This window comes from Acomys minous (assembly GCF_964271855.1).
Source record: "Acomys minous genome assembly, chromosome: 19".
Lineage (NCBI taxonomy): Eukaryota > Metazoa > Chordata > Mammalia > Rodentia > Muridae > Acomys > Acomys minous.
This window is the reverse complement of record NC_140499.1, coordinates 66,126,707-66,144,133: the sequence shown is the minus strand read 5'-3', so window position 1 is coordinate 66,144,133 and position 17,427 is coordinate 66,126,707. Positions and strand designations below refer to the sequence as shown.

At 57.6% G+C, this 17,427-nt stretch overlaps 1 protein-coding gene and 1 long non-coding RNA gene across 9 annotated transcripts; one reads left to right on the top strand and one right to left on the bottom strand.

The window, feature by feature from the left end:
* Positions 1-1,840: 1,840 nt before the first annotated feature.
* On the top strand, positions 1,841-16,099 carry ADAMTSL4 (ADAMTS like 4). 8 transcript variants are annotated; one of them, XM_084769578.1, is made up of 19 exons: positions 2,276-2,366; positions 3,838-3,952; positions 4,588-4,741; positions 5,127-5,184; positions 5,433-5,767; positions 5,905-6,514; positions 6,742-6,844; positions 7,304-7,440; positions 8,169-8,373; positions 8,588-8,760; positions 8,896-8,998; positions 9,103-9,288; positions 9,617-9,746; positions 10,284-10,488; positions 12,677-12,853; positions 14,211-14,399; positions 14,482-14,661; positions 15,049-15,193; positions 15,292-16,099. In XM_084769578.1, exons 3-19 carry the CDS (start codon positions 4,722-4,724, stop codon positions 15,426-15,428), a joined length of 3,093 nt encoding a protein of 1,030 aa, XP_084625704.1. In that variant the 5' UTR covers positions 2,276-2,366; positions 3,838-3,952; positions 4,588-4,721; the 3' UTR covers positions 15,429-16,099. The 8 variants fall into 8 exon arrangements, with proteins under 8 accessions (XP_084625700.1, XP_084625707.1, XP_084625706.1 ...); XM_084769581.1 differs by lacking the exons at positions 2,276-2,366; positions 3,838-3,952 and adding an exon at positions 1,973-1,991 and having other exon boundaries at positions 4,644-4,741; XM_084769580.1 differs by lacking the exon at positions 3,838-3,952 and having other exon boundaries at positions 2,275-2,366; positions 4,644-4,741.
* LOC311590532 lies at positions 2,463-7,303 on the bottom strand. Its single transcript, XR_014776903.1, has 2 exons — positions 7,180-7,303; positions 2,463-3,614 (listed from the first exon to the last, which is right to left on the bottom strand). It is a non-coding gene; the product is annotated as an uncharacterized lncRNA (long non-coding RNA).
* Positions 16,100-17,427: the final 1,328 nt, after the last annotated feature.

Below are 17,427 nucleotides of genomic sequence, written 5' to 3'. Positions count from 1 at the left end.
GCTGGGACTTGAACTCAGGACCTCTGGAAGAGCAGTCAGTGCTCTTACCTCTGAGCCAACTGTCCAGCCATATTCCTTCCCTTAAAAAAAAAAAAAAAAAACTCCATCTCTTAAAATTTTTTTTCCCTCATTTTATGTGTTTGAGTGTTTTGCCTGCATGTATGTACATGTACCACGTGCGTGCCTGGTGCCCAAGGAAGGCCAGAAGGACGTCGGGTCCCCTGGACCTGGAGTTTTGGCAGTTGTGCGCTGACATGTGGGTGCTGGAAACAGAACCCGGGGTCCTTGCAGGTTCTTTAAACCCCTCAGCCACCTCTCCAGCCTTGAACGCACACCCCTCCTGCAGGACCACACTTAGGACCAATTCACATTTTTCTTGTAGCTCTGCAACCCACGAATACAGAGCATCAAAAACTGAGGTGTGTAAGTAGTGCCCGCCCTGGGAGAAGGTAGAGATTTGCTGAGGAAAACAAAATACCTTCTGTTTTGTTTTGTCTTTTTGGTATTTTGAGACAGGGTTTCTCTGGGTTAGCCTTGGCTGTCCTGGACTCACCTTGTAGACCAGGCTGGCCTCGAACTCACATCGATCCACCTGCCTCTGCCTCCCGAGTGCTGGGATTAAAGGAGTGTGCCACCAGACCCAGCTAAAATATGCGTGTTACATTTCAAATAAAGTTAAAATTCCGGCTTATCCCAGTTCTGTAATCCCAGACTCGGGTGGCTGAGGCAAGAGAAGTTCAAGTTTGGGATCAGCCTGGGCTACATAGCCGAGTTTCCCTGAGCCTGTCCTATAGCTGCAGGAGACAGTGCCCTTCTGCGGTGTTCTGGGCTGTTAAGAACCCGGGGCTTCCGGCAAGCAACGTTCTGGCTTCCTCACGGAGTTACTCCCCGCCACCCCCAGCCCTAGGACTGTTTTATATACACCCCAGTCACCTTTGAGATAGACCCTGCTTCCACAGAGCCCCAGGTTAACCCCTAAGTGGCCATCTGCGGGTAGAAACTAACTTCCATGCCCTCAGCAGGAAGTACAAGAGATACCCGAGAACCAGGCTGTGGCACCAGGGCCTCTGCTGTTCCGTAAGGGGTACAAGAAGACGCTGCTAGAACTTTCCATGTGTTTGTGTTTTGATGTTTCTGGTAGGTAGCCTAGGCCTTAATGGCTGAGCCATCTCCCTAACCTTGTTCGGGTGTTTTTACTCTTGTTAAGACAGAGAGTCTCTCTCCTCAGGCCAGCCTGCCCTAGCACTTGCTGGGCTTCCCCGGCTGCTGCTCTTGAACCTGCAGTGGCCCTCCTGCCTCGGCCTTCTGAGTGCTAAGATTATAAACATGCACTACCAAGTCCTACGTCCTTTTTGTTTGTTTTTCGAGTCAGAGTTTCTCTGTGTAGCCTTCGTTGGCTGGAACTCACTCTGTAGACGAGGCTGGCCTCAGAATGCCCTGTATGTTTTTCTGTTAAAAAAAAAAATTACAAGGTTGGTAGATCCCTTAATCCCAACAGGTGGAGCTCTGTGAGTTGGAGGCTAGCCTGGTCTACACAGTGTACACAGTGAGGCCCAGGCCAGCCGGGGCTGCAGAGTGAGACCCTGCCTCAAAGACAAACAAGCAATCTACAGAAAGATATAAACGTAGAATATGCGAATTAAAAAGCATACAAAGCAAAGTCCCCTTTCATCCCTTCTCCACCCTGGAAGGCTGTCCTCCCACAGGGAGATGGATACACACTCCCCAGCCTGACTTTACACACCAGGTTCTCCCGTGCTGCAGGCGACACGGGGCGCTGATGTCGGAAGTGCTCACGAAAGACCACAGAGCTGGCAAATGCTCAACGCTGAAGCTCAGATCCAAATCCGTCTGACTCATAACTCAGCGTGCATTCCTTCCGCTAAGCTCTCAGGGTGTAAAATTTTATGGGTGAAGAAACCGAGGCTTACAGACGTCCTCGGCCATCAGAGCCTGCATGGTTCGCTGCCCAGCATGGGAAAACGCTGGAGGTGATGGCATAGGCTGCGCGGAGGAGGAGAGGGCCTCGGCTCGGGCGGACCCGAGCTTGTGCGGGGCCACATGGCTCCAGTTTGCAAATCCCCCTGTTCCGGGTCCGCGGCTTGCCCGGAGTGCAGGGTCCACCCGAGGGCCGCCCTGCTGGGGTCGGTGGGGTCCCGGGCCCATAGGTGGGCGCGGGAACGGTGCCCGCAGCGCGGCTGCACGGCCTCTGGCTGCCGGGGTGGGGTGGGGGGACACCCAGGGCGCGTGGCGGGCGGGGCGCGCGTGGCGTGGGGCGGAGCTTGCCGCGGGCGGCGCTGTCCCGGGGCTCCGCGCCCGGCGGTGGCCGCCGCGGAGGGCAGCAGGAGAGAGCGGGCGCAGAGAAGGTAGAGCCTCCCCGACCTCCCGCCTGGGTTCTGACGGTCTCAGAACAGCGGACCCTGGGGCGAATTCCTGGGGAGGAGGTGGGGAGGGGGTTCTGGTCTCTGGGACTCCGGGTCCCATCACCCGCGCGGGGGCTTGAGCCAAGATTCCTATTAAGTCACATAGCGAAGTTGGAAAAGATACCCGGGACCTCCCTGCTCGCCGGCGCCGCCCGCTCCTCCCCGAGGGGCTGCGGGAGGCTTCAGGAGGATGCGCAGCGGCACCGCACGCAGGGATAAGGGTGTCCGGGAGGGATGCGGGTGAGTGACCTTTGCCCAGCTCAATCTGTTGGGACAGGTTGAGGGAAAAGAAAGACACCTGTTGGGATGGCTTTTGGGGATCCTGTAAAAAACCCAGGCACTGTGAGAGGACAGCACCCCTCTTCTGACAGCCTAGTCCTTATCAGTGGTCCTCTCCCCTAGCAATGGTTCAGTTTGTCCAAGGTGAGCCCGAGGGGGAAGGGCTTAGCTCTGTACGAGCCACCTTCCTTGATGTCACTGGCCCAGTGCGGGGGTGTGTGACCAGGAGCATTTGTACTCATGCAGGGCCCGCCGTGACTAAAGGGTACCCACCTCCAACCTCTGCCTTCCTCACCCTGGGTAGGAGAAGGGACAACACATGTGCAGGGAGGGGGTGTCGGCTCCAGCCCCCCTATGCGGGGAGGGTGGGGTGGACTTTTCCAGAGAGGGAGCCAGGCCTGGCCCTGGCCCCAGGAGCGCTCGTCACCCCCCCTCCCGCCTCCAACCCTTCACTTCTCTAGAGAGCTGCCAAAACCAGCTCAGGACAGGATTATGTGTACTGGGTAGACCTCGGAGAGGCAGCAGGGGACAGACCCTGGGGAGGCAGAGAGAAGCAGAGGGGACCAGCGTCGAAGAAGGGACAGGTTGTGTCTCCTTCCAGTCTCACAGGGCAGGTAGAAGGGATGGGGGGGGGGGGGTCGAACATGGCGTCTCTTCCATCAGGGCAGTTGTGGACCTCAGTCCTGGCCCAGCCAGGGGAAGGAGGGGGTGCCTCTCACCTCCTCCCCAGCCCCAAGAACTCAGCTCAGCCACTTTGATCCCCTCCTCAAATTCCCAAGTCTTGGGGTCCGGGGTGCGGGGCAGCTTTGCCCCCTTTCTGTCCTCTGCCTGCCCTGAGCTGGCCTACCTTGGCCCGCAATCCTTGGACTCCTCTCGTGGTCCAATTCAGATCCAGCAGAAACAGTGTTTTTCCTGGAAAGCAGAACAAAGATGGGATGCGGGGTGTGGGCAGGAAGGCCCTGAAGAGAAGGGCGGGCTGGCGGTGGGGGTGGGGAGAGGCAAACTTTGAGGACAGGGTATGGAAGCACCCCCCCCCCCAGTGTTCAAGGCTGGACTTCAGGGTGGACTTCCCTGGTACACCCGAAGGGACAGACCAGGAAGCATGGGCCGCTGTGGCTGCATCTCTCCTTCTTAGGTGCCTCAGCCATTTTGGCTGAATGTTGGAAGAAAAAAGCAAAGAGAAGAAAGCTAGCTGTTGTGCGCGAACTAAGTCTCCTTGAGCCAGTGCCTCGTGGATGCTGGCACCCGTAGTAAGGTTAAGTCACCGCCTTTTCTCCAGAGATGAAGCCATTAGCACACTTAGTTTATCCCTTGGACCACAAAAAAAAAAAAAAAAAAAAAAAGCCTGTGGCAGCCCATACAAGGCTGTTCCTCCAGTAAGGAGCTTAGCTAAAGGGAAGAAAAGGCTGGGAGGCAGGGAGGAAACAAATGCTCTTTGGGGGGTTGTTTTTCCTTCTTTCTTTTTCTTTCTTTCTCTTTTTTTGAGATAAGGGTCTCGAGTCATCCAGCCTGGCTTTGAACTGCTGCTCCTCCTGATCCGCCCCCCAAGTGTGGTCCCTAAGGCTTAGGCCCCCACACCTGATGCTAAGAGGCCTCTGGCTGGTCCCGCACAAGGGCGCCTGGCATGGCCTGCCTCCTCCAGGTCCTGGAGCTCTGGGAGAAAGAACCTCTTGAGGCCAAGCTGCCCACGCGCAGCCCCTCCTCAGGCCTCCAGAGGAGCTAAGCCCATCTTGGGCCACAGGGAGGAGACTAAACTGGACTGGGAGGCTGAGATCAGACTCTCACCCCCGCCTCAGCAGATTGCTCACACCCGTGGGTCCTAAAGGGGTGGACCATTCTCCCCCACCCTCCACTCTGTTGGTGCTGGGCTAAGACAGACTTTCAGTTTCAGTCCCCTGGATATCTGAAGGGGTAACCGCCATGCCGCCTCCTCCTCCTCAGAGCATCCTCCGGGCCCAGATGCCAGAGTAGCCACCCTGCGCCCTGCTCCCCAGCCCGGGGCCAGTCAGGGGAAGAGCAATGGAGACCTGGCTGGGCAGGTAAGAGCAAAGGGTCGCAGTGTCGATGGAAGTCAGGCAAGGGGCAGTGGTGGCGCACGCCTTTCATCCCAGCACTCGGGAGGCAGAGGCAGGCGGATCTCTGTGAGTTCGAGGCCAACCTGGTCTACAGAGTTGGAGGACAGCCAGGGCTACACAGAGAAACCCTGTCTCGAAGAAAAAAAATCAAACAAAAAACTAAAAAACCAAAACAGAACAACAAGGGGTGGGGAGAAAGGAAAAGGGACGGATTGTTGGAGGGGCCACTGACAAGGAACTTCTGCTTCCTGAGAAGTTGGCAACCAGGATGTGGGGAGCCTGGGTGGGGGCAGGCAGTGTCGTAACACCCCTGGCTCCCTCTGACGTCCCCCACCCCCTTGGTGTGCAGGCTCTGGCTAGGTGTAATGCTGCTTCTGCCTCTCCCTCAGCTCTGCCAGGATCAGGAGGTGAGCCCTGACCCCATGAGCCAGACGCCCCACCCAGGGACCCTCCACGTGCCCAGCCTCCCCTCTGGGGAAGGCTCACGTTCCCACCAGAAGCTTTGGTCCACCGGGTTCTCCCTGCCCAGTCCCTCTCTTTTAGTCAAATGACACAAGCAAAGGCCGGAGTCCGGCCCTACCTGTAAACGTGACCTTGGACAATTAACAACCCTTGAACCTTGACACTAATTCTGGCCTTCCCCCCCCCCATGTAGCTGTTTGGACCTTCTCTTCAGACACCATCAGAGGAGGGCCAGGCCCCTGAGGGCCTCTGGGGACCTTGGGGCCCGTGGGCCTCCTGCTCCCAGCCCTGTGGGGTAGGGGTGCAGCGCAGGAGCCGACCGTGTGAACTGCACCCCAACCTGTCCCTCCCTCCCCGACCCCCAAGACATCCAGAAGTCCTCTGGCCCCAGGGCCAGGGCTCCGGACCCCAGACTCCCCGGGATCCGCAGTCCCTGTATAAGCCACGGCCTCGGCCTCGGGGAAGGGGTAGCCCTATTCCAGTTCCTGCTGCTCAGCTGGGGAGACAGGAGACTCAAGGGGCCCAGAGGTGAGGCTCTGGGGTGCACAGCAGAACGGAGTGGGGTAACAGAGGGGTAAGGGGCTTCAGCTCTGCAGGCTGATCTCTCAGGAAGTGGGCTGGCCGGACAGGCTGAGATAACTCTTAAGTGTACCGTCTTTTCTCAGGTCCCGGGTTCGAGACCCCATCAAGCCAGGGATGTTCGGTTATGGGAGAGTGCCTTTTGCCTTGCCTCTGCACCGGAGCCGCAGGCATCCCCGCAGACCTGGGCAAGCCAAGAACTCTTCCACAGGGCAAGAGGCTCTTCCATCCCAGCCTCCCGGCACAGAACTGGCCTCTGAAAACCACAGTCCTCAAATGCAGGCTCCTGAACTGCACACCCAACTCCACTTCCACCCCGCTGAAACTCCAAGGCCTGGAGCAGAGGTGCCCCACAGAACCAGCTCTGCTCCCTCCAACCGGGGGACCCCTCCACCCACCTCCTCCTCCTCCTCTGGAGACAGGAGGTCCCCTGGGCCACGAATGCCAACTTCCCGGGGAAGCTGGCGCAGTCCCCAGGGAGCAGAGCGACACCCTCATCCTTTCCCTCCTGTCCCTCGGAGTCAGGGCCATCTGAGCAGTGGCCACTGGAGACATCCAGAGAGTCTTCACAGGTCCCCGGACGGCTGGCTGCCTCTGATGAGAGAGCCCAGCCCCCTCTGGAGCCTCTATGCTCCCGGTAGCCCTGCTGCAAAATGTTCGGGCGAAAGCGAGCAGATGAGAGCCTGCAGCCAAGAGGTGAGCCCCTCCCTGTTCTGCGGCCCAGGCGGCCACTGGCGTCCCCTGGCCTGATTCCTCAGCTTAGCCCTGAAGGCGGTGGGTCTGTCCTCAGGGCAGGGGCCTTGCTGTTCTGTGGTGGAGCCACCCAGCTGACCCGCCAGTCCCCTACCCCTAGCCCAGCCCTGGCCCACACCCCAGGTTTCCTCTCCAGCTCTGACTCCTGTGTATCTAATCTGCCTCTTCAGCCTTGCCCCCCTGGGCAGCCAGACCCCAGGGCCCTGCAGTGTGCTGCCTTTGACTCCCAGGAATTCATGGGCCAGCTGTACCAGTGGGAACCCTTCACTGAAGGTGCAGTTTCTAGGCCGCCCCCCCTGGGTGGGGCCAACTCAGGTTTGGGTGGCCTCTCTTCCTCCTTCACACCAGACACTCAGCCCAGACCCAGGGAAGGGAGGGGGCTTTTAAGAAAGTGATGGGTGACTGGTCAGGACCGCAGGCCAGCTGGGAGGGAGGGAGCTGTCCAGAAAGATGCCTTTTGGCTGTGATCCAGGAGGGGGCGTGAACAACATGACCAGTTCACTGGTTAGAGCAGGATGCTACCCTCCTCTGTTGCTCCCAAGTTACCGTCCACGTGGACTTGTGCCTGTGCCAACTTGACACCAAGATAAACCTTCATGACCTCTTACCTCATAATCATAGGTGTCAGAAACCCCTTTGAGCAATGGTAGGATGGCTCAGTGGGCAGAAAAGCTTGCCTCAAGCCTGATGCCCTGGGTTTGGTCTCCAGACGTCCAATGTCTCCTCTTTTAGTTCAGGGCTCCCAGCGCTGTGAACTGAACTGCCGCCCCCGCGGCTTCCGGTTCTATGTCCGCCACACGGAAAAGGTGCAGGATGGGACCCTATGTCAGCCTGGTGCCTTAGACATCTGTGTGGCCGGACGCTGCCTGGTGAGGGAGGGCAGGGTGCTGGTGAGGGAGGGAGAGGGAGGGCAGGGTGCTGGTGAGGGAGGGGGAGGGAGGGCAGGGTGCTGGTGAGGGAGGGGGAGGGAGGGCAGGATGCTGGGGAGGGAGGGGGAGGGAGGGCAGGGCTGGGGAGGGAGGGGGAGGGAGGGCAGGGTGCTGGGGAGGGAGGGGGAGGGAGGGCAGGGCTGGGGAGGGAGGGGGAGGGAGGGCAGAGTGCTGGGGAGGGAGGGGGAGGGAGGGCAGGGCTGGGGAGGGAGGGCAGGGTGCTGGGGAGGGAGGGGGAGGGAGGGCAGGGTGCTGGTGGGGGGGAGGGCAGGGGGTTGGTGAGGGAGGGCAGGTTTCTACACATGCATCTTCACTTGTACACACACACACACACACACACACACACACACACACACTTTAATTCATTATTACAACAGTGAAAGCACCAGACTGAAGTGGCCAAAAGGAAAGTCCTCGCTGCCCAGCCAGGTGTGGGTTGTCAGGCAGGGTCCTACCAGCCTTGGCTAGGCTTCTCCAAACCTGCTTGGGGGTGGAGGAGCTCACAGAACACACTTGAGCAGGGCCGTGTGTGTGTGTGTGTGTGTGTGTGTGTGTGTGTGTGTGTGCATGCGTGCGCCTGTGAGAGCTGGGGACCCTGAGTGGAGTAGGGTCAGGTGTGAGGGGCGCCTGGCGTTTGTGTGGCCCCTGCCTCACCTCACTCTCCCCAGAGCCCCGGCTGTGACGGGATCCTTGGCTCTGGCAGGCGTCCAGATGGCTGTGGAGTCTGTGGAGGTGATGGTTCCACCTGTCGTCTTGTCTCGGGAAACCTCACTGATCGAGGGGGCCCCTTGGGTTACCAGAAGATCCTGTGGATCCCTGCGGGAGCCACCCAGCTCCGGATCTCCCAGCTCCGACCCAGTTCCAATTACCTGGGTGAGAAACTGGGCCTCGGCCCCGCCCTGAGTCCCGGTGCTTTGCCTTCCACACCCTCCGCAGCCCAGCAGAAGGCCAAACAGGAAGAGCTTGCTGGCCTTCTCCCAAGCCTGGTGCAGAGGGTGCGGAAGGTGGGTGGGTGGCGAGGTCCTTGGACGCACAAAGGCTTCAGAAGACAGTCCCGCTGTCACTCAGCCCGGTCTCTGTCTTTCAGCACTCCGAGGGCCTGGGGGCCGCTCCATTATCAACGGCAACTGGGCTGTGGATCCTCCAGGGTCCTATCCGGCCGTCGGGACTGTCTTCCATTATCAGCGTCCTCCTCGGGAGGACGGCAAGGGGGAGAGTCTGTCCGCTGACGGCCCTACCACCCAGCCTGTGGATGTCTATGTGAGCCTGAGGCGGGAAGTGGGGCCCAGGCTGTCGGAGAGGGAGGCCCCTTAGGGGTAGAGCAGCGGGGATCAAAGACGGGAGCGGTCTGGCGTATGCCCCTCTTGTTACCCCAAACATCTGTCCTCTCCTCAGATGATCTTTCAGGAGGACAACCCAGGTGTTTTTTATCACTATGTCGCCTCTTCCCCACGCGAGGTCCTTCAGAGTCCTTCCACAAACCCTCAGCTTCAGCCTGGTAAAACCAGGGTCCCCACAAGTGGAGGGTGAGGCTGCGATGGGGCTCCAGGGTCGTAGGGAGGCATCGGATCACCAGCCCCCCCCCCCCCGCCTTCCCTGCAGAGGTGCTGACTGGGGAGCCCCTACTTGCATCAGCCCCGCGTCCTGTTCGGGCACCCGGCACCCTGCAGCGTCAGGTGCGGATTCCCCAAGTGCGTGCTCCGACTCACGTGAGGACTGTTGCGGGGTCTGCGGCCGGGTACTGGAAGCAGGCGGGGCACTCTGAGTGTTCGGCATCCTGCGGCAGAGGTGAGACTTCGAGCGAGCCTGTCCTGCTGGCACTTCAGCCCAAACCCCTGCTCTGCATGTGTCTGCGAAGGCTCTGTACCCTGGACCATGGGTCGGTGTTGGACTCTGTGTCCTGAGTCTCACTGGACAGGGCCCTGAGCCCTCCTGCCGCCCCTGCCTGCCCTCTTACACCTTTCAGGGTTTTGTTGTTGTTGTTGTTTTGGTTTGTTTGTTTGGTTTTTCGAGACAGGGTTTCTCTGTGTAGCCTTGGCTGTCCTGGACTTGCTTTGTAGACCAGGCTGGCCTCGAATTCACAGAGATCTGCCCGCCTCTGCCTCTCTCCCTTCAGGTTTTTGGCGCCCCATTTTCCTCTGCGTTTCCCGTGAGTCAGGAGAGGAGTTGGATGAACAGAGCTGTGCCATGGGTGCCAGACCCCCAACTTCCCCTGAGCCCTGCCATGGGCCCCCATGCCCCCCACAGTGAGTACGGACCACAGGGAGGCTTAGGATGCTTAAAACTCAGTGACCCTGCCTTGCTCCCTGCCCTCAGGGCCTTACCCCAACTAGGTAGCGCTTTCCCAGCTCCTGGCTGCAGGACATTAGGTAAGAAAGGTTGACACCCCATAGGCTGAGGAAACCAGACAGCTTCCTTCCCAGCTAGAAATGCACACTCCAAGTGTGAAATGTGCCTCGTCTCCTCTGAGGGTCTCAGCCTGGCATCCCTGCGTCTACACACACACACGCACACGCGCACACACACACGCACACACGCGCGCGCGCGCACACACGCACACGCACGCGCACACACAGGCACACACACGCACACACACACGCGCGCACACACACACATGCGCGCGCGCGCACACACACGCACGCACACGCACGCGCACGCGCGCACACACACGCGCGCGCGCGCACACACGCACGCGCGCGCGCGCACACACACGCACGCGCACACGCACACGCACGCGCGCACACACACACCATACACCCTCTTTCCCGATGCCCGGTCCACAGCTGGGAGGCTGGCGAGTGGACATCCTGTAGCCGATCCTGTGGCCCCGGCACCCAGCACCGGCAGCTGCTCTGCAGACAGGAATTTGGAGGCGGTGGCTCCTCAGTACCTCCAGAGCGTTGTGGACACCTCCCCAGACCGAACATCACCCAGCCTTGCCAGCTGCACCTCTGTGGCCACTGGGAGGTTAGCTCCCCCTGGAGCCAGGTGAGTGGGCCGAGGAAGATCCCTGAGAAGCTGGCTCCAAAGAGCTAGGGCAGTGGTGTTCCCACCATTTTCTTCGTCATCAGACACTTTACAGGCCAGGTGGTGGCGGCACATGCCTTCAGTCCCAGCACTCAGGAATAGAGGCAGGAGGATCTCTGAGTTCGAGGCCAGCCGTGTCTTCAGAGTGAGTTCCAGGACACTCAGGGCCGTTTTACATAGAAACCCTGTCTTGGGGCAGAGGGAAGAAAGAAACTTTTCATAAAAGACGTATATGGAACCCCAGTGCACCAGAACTGGCAGCCGGGAGCCCTGTGCTCAGCTCCCTCCGTCTGTGAAACTCAGGGTTGCGGAGGAGGGTGGACGTCATCAGCTTTTTTTCCTTAGAGTCCCAAACCAAGTCACTAAAGGCAAGTTCTTTAAGTTCATGGAAGGCCTTCTTTTTCGTTTACTTCTTCCTCTGATTCAGAATCTACTACCAAACTAATTAAGCCCATGTCCTCGCTACTCCATGCTTTTCGACCACAGTGAGGCCCTGAAACGTTGAGCCTTGCCTTTCATGTGGTGCGGAGGCCGCTTCCTTCCCCCCTGAGCTCTCCCCTGCCTCCTCATCTCTGAGGCTCCTTCCTCTGTTCTGGGGTGTCTTCTTCCTCCACTGCCCTCGAGGTCCCTTGCTTTTTGAGAGTTTCCTTACCCTTCTGTTGCAATGTTTCTTTTTGGTAAAGTCTTCCCTCCTGGACTGGCGGCTTTTACCACTTTGATGAACAGGAAGCTCAGACTATCACCTGCTGCTCTTCCAGCGTTGCGCCTCGCGCATTTCTTCTTCCTCTTCCATTTCCTGGGAGTACATCTTTCAAAAAACAGCTTTCTGTTGGTGAATTGTCAGAGGCTGTGAAGGTCTGAAAACGCCCTTGTTTTGCCGCCACATTTAAACGCTGACGTAACCGTAACTGTGCACCGCAGCCCCGGTTCGGGCTCCTTTGCCTTCAGGAGGCGGAAGGCGTGGCCCCACTTTATGCCGGTGCCCTGTTTCGTTGGCTGGTGCCCTGTTCTCCCCTCCTAAAACTTTTACTCAGCTACCGCTCTCTCTGCGCCCGTCCTGGCACCGTGTGCCCTTTCTCCCATCCTCCCTAGCGATGGTGTCATGGCGTGGTCGCTATTGGGTGGTTTTAGCCTTGTCCTGCTTCCTATTCACAGTTCACTCTCGTCCTTGTTTCCCACAGTCAGGTTTTCAGTGTCCTCTTCTGTTCCAGAACTTTCCTCTTCCGTTTTCTCTCCTGGCTTCAGACAATCTGAGGCTGGAGCTTTTCTTTCTTGATGCTCTGGGCATCATGGGTAACGTAACTTCTAATGTTGTGGAGGAAGATAATGGTTTTCAAGAGATAGCAGCGTTATCTCAGGGTGTCGGCAAAATCACAGCCGCTGTTATAAAGTCCTTCCCTGCCTTATGCCCATACGGAATCTTTTTTTTTTCTTGGTCTTTTTATTGTATAACATATTTTAAAAGATTGGAAGAAAGACTGACAAGATGCAAAAACCGGGAGGGTCAGTAAATTCTATGCTTCTGGGAAAGCCGGCAGAGTTGGCAGCACAACTAGAGAATTTTAAGGTAGAGGTTGAAGCAAATAGAAAACAGATGGCACCGTTGTTGATAAAGAAGGAAAACCTGGTACCTGAGAGCAAGTGTGTCCCACAATGGCTGCCCTGCCCTGCTCCACGGGCCAGGTGGTCGGAGCACCAGCGTGTGGAAGGGGGCAGAGAGAAATGGGAAGCCAGAGGGGCAGTAAAAACAAAAACAAAAGCAAAAACAAAAACCTACAGGAACAGAAGAGCAGGAAAACTAAAGGGGCCTTTGGAGACTTGGGACAGTTTTGGCTGTTCATCGCTCCGCTTCCGGATGCTCCTAGAGAGAACTGCTCAAGGGAAGGCTTGGGGCTCCGGGCTACCGCTGAGGCTCCAGCAGAAGAAATCCTGCTGATTACACCAGGAGAATCATTCCTTGAAACTGATATCCTTACAGTTTCATTATTGTATTCTTTAATCTCCTTTTCCTATTGTTTAGGTTAGTCAGGTTATAAGTGAGGTACTCTCAGTTAATAAGTTCATAACGAAATATATTTGCTAAGAGACTTGAGCCTGCAGGAGGCCTGGGGGCCGGCTGATGCCCAGCCTTGGGTCTCTTGTCCTTTAGTGCTCTGTGCGCTGTGGTCGTGGTCAGAGGAGCCGGCAGGTTCGGTGTGTTGGAAACAATGGCGATGAAGTGAGCAAGCAGGAGTGTGCTTTGGGGCCCCCGCCGCCCCCCAGCAGAGAGGCCTGTGACATGGGCCCCTGTACCACAGCCTGGTTCTACAGCGACTGGAGTTCCAAGGTGGGTCCCCTTCTTCTTTGGGGGTGAGTCTGGCTTCCTTGGTGACTGAACCCCAGGCCACCCTGTCGCAGCCTGTCCAACACAGCCTTGATAAGTGTTTATTGTTCGTGACCTAGGACCTCAGGGTTAACTGGGAAATACATTCACACACATCACGCTCGGGAGGCTGGTGTGAGAGACTGGCTCAGGTACAAGGCCAGCCTGGACTACAAAGCCTCTACAGTAGAACCTGTCCTTTTTTCCCCCCCCTTTCTTTTATTTTTTATTAATTTTATTTATGCATTTGTGGGTGGATGGGGTAGGACTGGAAGTCACATTATAGATGGTTGTGAGCCACCATGTGGTGCTGGGAATTGAACTCAGGACCTCTGCAAGAACAGTCAGTGCTCTTAACCTCTGAGCCATCTCTCCAGCCCCTTGTCTTTTTTTATTTTTTATTTTTGAGACAGGATTTCTTTGTGTGGCCTTGGCTGTCCTAGAACTAACTCTGTAGACCAAGCTGGCCTGGAACTCTCAGAGATCCACCTGCCTCCTTCCCCAGTGCTGGGATTGAAGGCGTGCACCACCACCATCTGGCAAACCTATCTTTTAAAAAACACAAAAACAAAAGCAGGCTGGGCATGGTACTGCACACCTTTAATCCCCAGCCTGGTCTGCATCCTGAGTTCTAGGCTAGCCAGGGCTACAAAATGAGACATCTCGAAAACCACGAACAACAAACAAACAAATGAAATCCAAACAAAAAAGAAAAAGAAAAGAAGAAAAAAACAGGCTGGATAGAGAGCTCCCTGCTCTCCCAGAGGACCCAGGTTCAGTTTTCAGCAGCCACATGAAGTGGTTTCCAAGCGCTGGTAATCCCAGGAGATCCGGTTCCTTCTGCTGGGCTCTGTGGGTGTGCGTGGCATACACATACACATGAAACGACAAAGTAAAACAGAGCAGGGAGAGCCGGGCGTGGTCGCGCACGCCTGTAATCCCAGCACCTGGGAGGCAGAGGCAGGAGGACTGCTGTGAGTTCGAGGCCAGCCTGGTCTACAAAGTGAGTCCAGGACAGCCAAGGCTACACAGTCAGACCCTGCCTCGAGAAAAAAAAAAAAGGTAAGGTGTTGTGTGCTTGCCTAGCATGCATGAGACCCTACTTAGAATCACACCACTACACAACTAGGTGTAGTGGCACACACCTGTCATCCCCGCTCCTAAGAGGTAGAGGCAAGAGGATCAGAAATTTAAGGTTATCTCAGCTTTATACCCAGTTCGAGGCCAGCCTGGCTACCCAGCTGCGGGTCTCCTCTCCCAGGCTGGTACCCCAGGGCCATTCCGCATCTCAGCAGCCTCCCTTCCCACTTTCCCCCAACAGTGCTCAGCGGAGTGTGGGACAGGAATCCAGCGGCGCTCAGTGGTCTGCCTCAGGAGCGGGGAGACCCTCCAGGGAGAGCAGGAGGCCGCGCAGGGCTGCCCGCTCAGAAGCCGCCCTCCTGACATGCGCGCCTGCAGCTTCGGGCCCTGCGAGAGGACGTGGCGCTGGTACACGGGGCCCTGGAGTGAGGTCAGCCGAGGGCCCGGGGATGGGGGACAGGAGACTCGTCCACACTGGTAACTGGAGAGTGATCTCTTCCCCTCCCTTACAGTGTTCCTCGGAGTGCGGCTCTGGGACGCAACACAGGGACATTATCTGCGTGTCCAAACTGGGGGCTGAGTTCAACGTGACTTCCCCCAGCAACTGTTCCCACCTCCCCAGGCCCCCTGGCCTGCAGCCGTGTCAGGGCCAGGCCTGTGAGGACCGATGGTTTTCTACTGTGTGGAGCCCGGTGAGTGCCTGGCTCGCCTGCCCTGCTCCACCTGGGCCCCTGGCAAAGCCTTGCACTCAGCCCTGGGCAACCCGGCCGTGCTTTCATGGTGTCCCATGTTCCTGTGGACTTGGAAGACTAGTGGGCCCTCTCCATTTGGGATTTTTTTTCTTCTTCTCTTTGAGACAGGGTTTCTCTGTGTAGCCTTAGCTAGCCTGGACTCGACTTTTAGACCACGCTGGCCTCGAACTCACAGTGATCCACCTGCCTCTGCCTCCCAAGTGCAGGGTTTTATAATAATGTCCCTGGATAAGGTTCCACCACTGTCCTTCGGGGGAGGAAGTGGGTGGCCTGGGGAGCAGTCGTGGGGACTTGAGAGATCTGATCTGAGGGTGACGCCCTCCCCAGTGCTCTCGCTCCTGCCAGGGAGGCACACAGACGAGGGAAGTCCAGTGCCTGAGTTCCAACCAGACGCTCGGCGCCCGGTGTCCCCCTCACCTGCGGCCCTCCAGGAAGAGGCCGTGTAACAGCCAGCCCTGCAACCAGCGCCCCGGTAAGGAACTTCCCCGAGCCGCCCTCGGTAGAGGGGACTTCGGGGGAAACTGAGGGATGACGTCAGTCCCGCCCTGCGTCCCCGACCCCTGTCCTCAGATGACCAATGCAAGGACGGCTCGCCACACTGCCCCCTGGTGGTTCAGGCCCGGCTCTGCGTCTACCCCTACTACACCGCTACCTGCTGCCGCTCCTGTGCCCACGTCCTGGAGCGGGCCCAGCCGGAGCCCGCGTGAACTGGGTCCAAGGGGCCTCGCTTCAGGGTCTTCTTGTGCCGCCACTGGTCACCTGTTGCCGAGCCCACTCCGTAGCCCTGGACTTCCACGTGGTCTCAGTCCCACCATTGAGGTGTCTTCCGGGGTGAGTGAGAGAGCAAAGTGACCCATGACCCGCTGTTGGGTTTGCACTACAGTGTGATGCTCCAGGATGCGTGCACCTGGCCTACCTGGGTGTTTCCCCCTGCATATGTCACTTCCTCAAAAGCAGACTGAGAAGGAACGGGAAGTGGACAATGGCTGTGTGCCCGGCTCTCCTCTGGGCTGGGAAGAAAGCTGACGTAACATCTCCATGCCAATCTGAGCTACCTAGAGAGTGCTCCCCAGAAGTTCCCGTTTTGTGCCCCAATCCTCACTTCTTCCCAGCTACCTTGCTGGTCTTACCCCTCCCTGTGTAGCCTCTGCACCCCGACCTCCCTGACGAGCCAGGGGTGCAGTCAGCCACGGCTACCCTACCTTACCCAGGAAGGACAGCGTCCACCCCTCTGGAGCAGGGACCAGCTGTGCAGGGGCTAAAATAGACAAATGCCAGCACGGGACATCTTAGCCCCAGCCCCGCCAACCACCAAACCAAAACGGTGCCCACCCCTAAACTAATTTATTTTTTATTAAAGTTGATTGTGACAGATTAATGAGGCAGGCTTTTCATGACCCTCACGCGGGGACCTGGACATCCGGGCAGTGTGAGGCCAGAGTACGGTGTGGCCCTCAAGGGCTGTGGACCAGGGCAGCCTGCCTCTGCGATCCCGTCCGCCCCAGGCCTGCAGAGGGACCACTGGCCACTAGAGGCCGCTACCTCTTCCCGTTTAGGAACAGCAACAGGTGCTTGGATCCCATCAGAAAGTGGCTTCTGTACGCTCTAGGAATCCCCAGGACTTTTCGATCTGGGGCCAAGCTCGCTCTCGCTCGCTCTCTCTCTCTCTCTCTCTCTCTCTCTCTCTCTCTCTCTCTCTCTCTCTCTCTCTCTCTGTCTCTCTCTCTCTGTGTGTATGTGTCCCTTTTCAGGTCCTCTTGCTCTGCCTTGTCATGGTCATGTCCTCTTTTACCCACTTCCCTCTTAAATGCTTGGCTTACTGCTTCCCCCGAGTGCACGTGGTGCGGACTTTGCCCTCTCCCCTTGCTCAGCGGAATCTCAGGAGCTCGGCCTCTCTGGGACTGAGGAGGAGGGAGGAGGGGCCAAGGCAGTACCGTACCGGATGTCCTGCCAGAGACACATTCCTCAGAGATGTCTCACCCCGCCTCTTCCCTTCTCCCCCTTCCTCTCCCAGTGTTTCTTTCAAAGTAAATAACTTGCTAAAGGTGAAGGGAGCAGCAGTGTCCACGGGGCAAACCCTGCCCTGGCCCCTCGGTTCTGAGGGCTGAGGTTCTTGCTTCAGGTGCCCCCCCGCGGCCCCCCCCCCGCCATTTGTTGGAGACAGGCCCGTCCCATCCTTGCCTCTCCAAACAAGCTGTTTGGCTATTAGCAAAACGTCTCGGTGACTGCTGTTTTCCGAACATATCTAGACTCTTTGTATACCAAGGTGCTGTAGAGAGGGTTTTTCTACTGTAGCAAATCCTTTAGCTCGTTGATCTGGGACTCAGTCTGTCCCTGGGTTGGATGTGGCAGAGCAGGAAGAAGACAGTCAGAGGAAAGTGGGTGGGACGGGAAAAGGTTATTTTTCAAACCTGGGACAAACGGCTGAGGTGCCTACTCCATATCAAAGTTGACCTGGCTGCCAGGTTCTCCCAGCATCCCTCAGTCCCTACCTGTTGCATTGTATGGCTAACATACCCCACCCCCTACTCTCTTAGGCCAGGGGCAGGGCAGCTCTTCCCTATATAATTAACCGCTTGGGGGACCCAACCCTTTTATACCTTGGCCTCTTGGCTGCTGCGCCTGGTTCGGTTCCTCTCTCCTTTCCCTGCCCCCTCTCCAAATGGCTCAGGGTCAAGGCCACTCGTACTCTTCCAGTTGAGTCGG

Bases quoted from the DNA above. Each gene is read 5' to 3' on its own strand.
- ADAMTSL4 (XM_084769574.1), top strand. From the start codon at position 1,958: ATGGTTCGCTGCCCAGCATGGGAAAACGCTGGAG. The intron at 7,441-8,168 runs GTGAGGGAGGGC...CACTCTCCCCAG, and splicing joins GTGTGGCCGGACGCTGCCTG to AGCCCCGGCTGTGACGGGAT. The intron at 15,194-15,291 runs GTAAGGAACTTC...CCCTGTCCTCAG, and splicing joins GCCCTGCAACCAGCGCCCCG to ATGACCAATGCAAGGACGGC.